The sequence below is a fragment of the Echiichthys vipera genome (assembly GCF_963691815.1).
Source record: "Echiichthys vipera genome assembly, chromosome: 14".
In the NCBI taxonomy this organism is placed as follows: domain Eukaryota; kingdom Metazoa; phylum Chordata; class Actinopteri; order Perciformes; family Trachinidae; genus Echiichthys; species Echiichthys vipera.
Window position 1 is genome coordinate 5,149,805 of NC_139839.1, and position 7,032 is coordinate 5,156,836.

General features: G+C 41.2%; 2 protein-coding genes across 2 annotated transcripts; both read left to right on the forward strand.

Annotated features, from left to right (window-relative positions):
- On the forward strand, positions 1-942 carry LOC310956833 (olfactory receptor 8G17-like; the record flags this gene model as incomplete). Its single annotated transcript, XM_083927205.1, has 1 exon — positions 1-942. Exon 1 carries the CDS (start codon positions 7-9, stop codon positions 940-942), a length of 936 nt encoding a protein of 311 aa, XP_083783331.1. The 5' UTR covers positions 1-6.
- Positions 943-4,414: 3,472 nt separating this feature from the next.
- On the forward strand, positions 4,415-5,368 carry LOC310956834 (olfactory receptor 8G17-like; the record flags this gene model as incomplete). The annotated part of the gene is made up of 1 exon (XM_083927206.1): positions 4,415-5,368. Exon 1 carries the CDS (start codon positions 4,424-4,426, stop codon positions 5,366-5,368), a length of 945 nt encoding a protein of 314 aa, XP_083783332.1. The 5' UTR covers positions 4,415-4,423.
- Positions 5,369-7,032: the final 1,664 nt, after the last annotated feature.

The following is a 7,032-nucleotide window of genomic DNA, read 5'->3' on the forward strand; positions in this document are numbered from 1 at the left end:
AGGTTGATGGAAAACTTCACCTACAACAGCTTCACGCTCCAGCTGGAGGGGTTAAATGTGTCAAGAGAGTTTTTGTACCCTTTGTTTTTCTTCTTCTTTTTCTCCTACCTCTTTATAATTGTTGCAAATGTAGGCATTGCTGTTCTGGTTTTCACTGACAAAAACCTGCACCAGCCCATGTATCTGCTTTTTTGCAACCTGCCCTTTAACGACATCCTTGGCAACTCGATCATGGTGCCCCGTTTGCTTATGGACATGTTGAGATTTCAGTCTGAGCCGTTCATCAGTTATTATGAATGTGTGGTCCAAGCTTTCACCACACACATGTTTGGTGCCACCGCTCACACGGTGCTCATGATTATGGCCTTCGACAGATATGTGGCCATCTGTAATCCTCTGCGTTATTCAACCATAATGACCAACAAGATGGTGCTGAAGCTGACAGTCTCTGCCTGGGGGGTGGCCTTTGTTTTGGTCGGGATTCTGCTCGGTCTGACCGTACGACTGAACCGATGCAGGACTCTGATCACAAATCCTTACTGTGACAACGCCTCACTGTTTAAACTCTCCTGTGAGAGTGTGTTCATTAATAATGTCTATGGCCTCACGTTCACTGTCGTCCTGTTCACAAGCTCAATTGGCAGCATGGTTCTCACCTATGCTAAGATTACAGTCGTCTGTCTGTCCAGTAAGAACAAGTCTTTGAACAGTAAAGCCTTGAAGACCTGCAGCACTCATCTGCTTATGTATCTGATCATGTTGCTCAGTGGGATGCTTGTTATCATCCTGCATCGCTTCCCTCAGTACTCAGACTACAGAAAACTTGCTGCTATCTTGTTCCACATCGTCCCCGGCAGCCTCAACCCCATCATTTATGGAGTTCAGTCCAAAGAGATACGGAAATTCCTGTCACAGTTCACAAAGATTTTGCCATTGTTGTAAATAGAATTATCTATGAATATAAAATGTCAACTCAGGGTATTCTGCTGTGCTTGTTTCTGTCAGTTTTAGATGTACTGTATAAGCACTTAAAGTACACAGAATGTATGATTATATTTCAGTAATAAGGTGTCATCTTTGACAGCTGTGTTATCTGGAAAATACAGATGCAAGCACCTTTGTAAAACCTGGGACAAAAGTTTTAACATAATACCCATGAACTGTGGCAGGAACATGCAAAAGCACCTTTTCTCTTAACTGTGTGGCATCTGTACTTCAACCTAGGACTCAAAGGTTAGAGTTATTATCTGGAAACATAGGATAGATTTATGTCATAGAAAAAAAGGGAAATTCACGTACTTTCAGATATTACTTTAAATACAACACTGATGATCAGAGTCATACGATGGTTGCACAGATAGTAGTTTTAATGTAATAACTAAGATAGACAATGCTACAAGAACCTGTTGGGTCCACTTGGTTCCTAGTAACTGATACCCAAAAACTATTTACCTTGTTTACAGAGCATACAGCACAGTCACTTGACATTAAAGTACAAATTAATGTAAATATGTATATCGTTTTATCCTTCAATAAATATCAAAATTCGTAACAGAAAAATAAATGGTTCCTGTTTTATTTTCACTATTCCAAAACAAGACACGCTACAGGAATCATTGGCTGTATTTTTGCACATAATGTAGATCAAACTTCATCCATAAAGTTCTGTGATATGAAGCAGACATTTGGTGATAAGGATAGAGCGTTTGTTACAATTTAAAAAGCCTTAAGAGTCCAGAAATGCTGAAAGCTTTGGGTTTGGAGGGGCTTTCTTGGTCCACACATCTCTTCAACATTGTGTTGAAGTCTAGGACAGTGCCATGGGAGTGGCAGACCGGGGTGGTGGTTCCTGTTCAGAAAGGGGGACCAGAGGGTGTGAGCCAGTTACAGGGGTATCACACTACTCAGCCTCCCTGGTGAAGTCGACTCCAAGGTGCTGGAAAGGGGGTTCGTCCTGTAGAACCTCAGACTGAAGAGGAACAATGTGGATTCAGTCCTGGACGTGGACCAGGACCAGCTCATCACTCTCAAGGATCCTGGAGGGGGTCTGGGAGTATGCCCTGGAGAAGGCATTTGACCGGGTCCCTCGGGAGATTACTGTGGGAGGTGCTGCAGGAGAATGGGGTGAGGGGTCCCTTCTGAGGGCCGTCCAGTCTCTGTACACCCAAAGAGAGAGCTGTGTCCGGATCCTCGGCAATAAGTCAGAGTCGTTCCCGGCAGCGTTGGGCCTCCTCCAAGCCGAGTGTGAAACGGCCGGGATGAGGATCAGCGCCTCTAAATCTGAGGCCATGGCTCTCAGCAGGAAATCGGTGCCCCTGAGACCTGACCCCTGATAAGAGGTTGAAAATGAGTGAGCAAGTTTTTCTAAAATGGCAGTGTTAAAGTGTGTGGATCACTGAAACGGTTTGAAACCTAGGATATGGCTGGAATGTGTACGGCATGAAACAGATTTGGATTGAGCGGAGGTCTCTGTGACCACGGTTTTCAAACCTAAACGAGAAAATAAAAAATATTTAATGCTGTCAAATATTTTAAACACATGACTGTGGTGATCACATAACTATTGCATTTCTACTTTCAAGGTTAAATGTACCTTTTTATTATCCTCAAAGGGACATCTGATATACAGCTAGCCGTAGTACATAAAACACAAAAACAACCAATAAATAAACACAACAGCAGCAGCAAAATAGATTCAAATTTTACATTTTTAGAGTTATTTAAAATGCTGATAGCAGCAGAAATAAATGACCTCTTGAATCTATTACTTTTGCATTGCAGCAGAATGTATCTGCGCTCTGATAGTAGCAGCATGAATTCTGACTCTAGCTCGGATCAGTCAAGATAAATTGAGTTTTTCTCAAGGACCCGTCCGGATACAGGTCATGAAGGTTGTTCAGTGAAGCTGTACTAGAAATTTTGCTGCACACCATTGCACTCAGAAACTACCCTGTACCAGCATATCCAAGAAAGGGTAAGGTCAGATCCAATAAAACAGTAATAAAACATTTTCATTAAAGTGATGTCTACACAAAACTAATACTATTTTTTTTAGACACAGCATCAACTTTGTATTTAACGTTATGAAACAAAACTACTACTTGCTTAGGGTTACAAAAAGATAACGGACTGGCTTAAAATGAGTCACAGACAGAGGGATGTCATTGAATTGGCCAACTTAAAAAAATATCACAAATGACTTTTGGACACAAACTCCTGTCTCCTGGGTGACGGTCCTGTGTTTGTCTGACATATACCCCCCCCCCCCAACCTTCCCTCAGTGAAAGGCAGTGGTAAGGTACCAACAGGCCTGAAGGGTTGCAGAGAAGTTCAGAGAAGGGGAAAAAGGGGGGAAATGGGGAACCATCCAAGAGGTGTACAGTAAGGGTGAGATGTTGTTGACCTCAACTGAGGAGGAAATCGGGCAGTGGAAGGAGCACTTTGGGGACTCAGACTAACAAACTAACACATCCTGTATTATAGAGGCAGAGCTGGAGGCCAATGGGGGGCATCGTCAATTTTGACTATCCCCAAACGATATATCTTAAGTCAAAGCAATCAAGTTTCAATCTAAAACAATTACACTACTATTAAACAACTAAACCATTGCACTCAGAGGTTATACAAAAACAATACTTGGTTATAATACCAAACAAAACAACACAACAGGTGTCATTATTTCTATTGTATGGTCCCTCTCATTAGTTTCAGTTTGAGTGTTAAATACTGTAGATTATTTATTTTTCCAATGTAATGAATTCCAGTTACTAGAGGCTCTACAGATAAGCAAGCTTTGTTTTTGCTTTAGGAAGTGAAAGATGACCCTTGGTGACATCTTCTTTATTGAGAATGGTGCATTTTATATTTTGGTAACTTTAAGCTTGAGGTGGGATGATTTAGAAGAAGTGTTGGTTCAAGAGAGGGTGAACAGGGTGACACAAATGTGACTTTATAATCTTAGAGATAAAAATTGTACATTGTTGCTTGTAAACAGTTGCAATGGCAAACATAGAAACGTCTTCATGTTGCATCACACACTGCCTGACGTAATGACGACTGATTCCCTTGCAGATAAAACCATGTCTACAAAAACATAGCAACAGAGGAGATCTGGTGGATATGACCAGCAATGAGCAATGAGCAATGAGCAGGTATTACTGAACTACATGTTTCTTTACAACTTTCATTCTTTATATTTCTGTATTGTTATTTTTTATGATAAACTTGGACTCCAACATGAAGTAACAGAAACACTTTAACCATCCACACTGGGATATATTCATTAATACCGATATCTGGGAAAACCTGCAGGTTTCTATTGTGGTAAGTTGCAGAATAGTACTGTGACTTGATGATCTCTGGAATCTAAATTGCCAGGACATCACTTGTGACATTTATAGGATTGTTTTTCTCTTTTAGGTTGATGGAAAACTTCACCTACAACAGCTTCACATTACAGCTGGAGGGGTTAGATGTCTCAAAGGATTCTACGTACCCTGTGTTTCTTATTATCTTGTTCACCTACTTGTTTATCATTTTTGCAAATGTAGGCATTGCTGTACTGGTTTTCGTGGACAAAAACCTGCACCAGCCCATGTACCTCCTGTTTTGGAACTTGTCATTCAATGATTTACTTGGAAACTCGATCATGGTGCCCCGTTTGCTTATGGACATGATGCGATCTCCCTCTGAACGCATCATCAGTTATTATGAATGTGTGGTTCAAGCTTTCGCCACGCACATGTTCAGTACCACCTCTCACACTGTGCTCATGATTATGGCCTTTGACAGATATGTGGCCATCTGTAATCCTCTGCGTTATTCAACCATAATGACCAACAAAATGTTGATAAAGCTGACAGTTTTTGCCTGGGGGGTGGCCTTTGTTATGGTCGGGATTCTGCTCGGTCTGACCGTACGACTGAACCGATGCAGGACTCTGATAAAAAGCCTTTACTGTAACAATGCTGGGCTGTTTAAACTCTCCTGTGAGAGTGTGTTCATTAATAATGTCTATGGCCTCACCTTCACTGTCGTCCTGTTCACGGGTTCAATTGGCAGCATGGTTCTCACCTACACTAAGATCACAGTCGTCTGTTTGTCCATGAATAACAAGTCTTTGAACAGTAAAGCCTTAAAGACCTGCAGCACTCATCTGCTTATATATCTGATCATGTTGTTTAGTGGATTGGCTATAATTACTCTGCATCGCTTCCCTCAGTACTCACACTACAAAAAACATGCTGCTATTTTGTTTCACATCATCCCCGGCAGCTTCAACCCCATTATTTATGGCTTGCAGTCCAAAGAGATGCGTTTATACTTGTCTAAGTTGTTTCAGTTCAAAAAGGTTATGCCTTCGAAATAAAGATGATGTGACATGCTCACAAGAGGCTGCTACTCATTTAATTAAGGGCATGCATCTATTTGATCCCTTATATTGCCTTAAATTGAACACTGATGCCCAGAGGCATAAGATGGCTACACAGACAGTAGATTTAAAATATTGACTTACATAGACAAGTCTTAAATCAGCTGTTTCCTTTAATTATCTATAGTATAGGGTCCTCATGGGTCCACTTAATACCCAACAGGGCTCTGCATTACTGTGTCAGCTTCAGAAATGTATAAACTGTAGTGTTTTGTTTACAAAGCCTTAAGCACAATGACTTCACCATAAAATGCAAATGAATTAACATATATATCTTTTTTTCTATCAATAAATATAAAAATACATGAATGAATAGTTCCTCTTTTATTTTCACTCTACCAAAACAAGACATGTTACAGAAATCACCGGCTGTATTTTAGCACATAATGATAATCATCATATTTCATCCCCAAAGTTCTGGGATATAAAGCCGACGTGTGGTGATAAGGATGGGACACGTTCTGTTTTAAAAGGTTGTTATAAGTGAAAATACCTCTCAAGAGAATAAAAAGCATAGCAAAGATGGTGGTACTAAGATTTGTTACTTCTAGGAAAACAAATAAGAATTCAAAACCGATTTGGAAAGTAAATGGACTTGTACTTATATAGCGCCTTTCTAGTCATCTGACTACTCAAGGCGCTTCACAGTGTCTGTCACATTCACCCATACATTCACACTGATGGCAGTGGACATCTACATACCATCTAATCTGATCTAACCATTCACACCACATTCACACACCCATGCGCAGCACGGGGAGCAATTCGGGGTTCAGTGTCTTGCCCAAGGACACTTCGACATGTGGACCGGGGGGAGGAGGTGGGGATCGAACCGCCAATCTTTTGAACAGAGGACGACCCACTCTGCCACCAAGCCACAGCCGCCCACCAAGCCCAAAGTTGTTCTAAAACAACAGTGTTGAAGAAATGAAACAATGGTTTTAACCTTTTCAATGCAAATACATCAGTGTGTTCACCTCGTAACAAAAAAGGATCTCAGTCAGATTCATGTGCGGACTAACACGATTAGTTATAACCTAGTAGCTGGAATCTATGATGCTTGCAAGAGGTTTATAATGAGCAGCAGTTAATGGCTGTAACCATTGTCTTCATAGATAAATTAAAAAATAGGACAATTGCCAAAGACTTCAAAACGAAATATGGGACCGGTCTATTTAATGCTGTGAAATAATCGAAGCACATGACGGTGCTGATTATGTAACCATTGAATGTGACCATTGCATTTAATGTTGTGCAACGAAACTACTTGCTTAGGGTTAGAAAAATATAATGGATGGGCTTAAAATGAGTCACGGATGTAATGACGTCATAGAGTTGGTCAACTACAAAAATACCATAGATGACTTTAGGTTTCACACGGGACACAAACTCTAGTGTCCAGGGGGCTGTTGCACGAAACCTAGATAAGAGATTAAGCCGGGATATTCCGGTTATCCTGGCTGACTTTATCCATGATCTGGTTGCATGAAAGCACAGGCACCTAAGTTACCATGGCAATATATTCTGTGTTGTTAGCCTGGTCCAGACCCGGGCAGCAGGGGCTCTGGGGACGTGGAGCGTCACCTCTCTGTGGGGGAAGG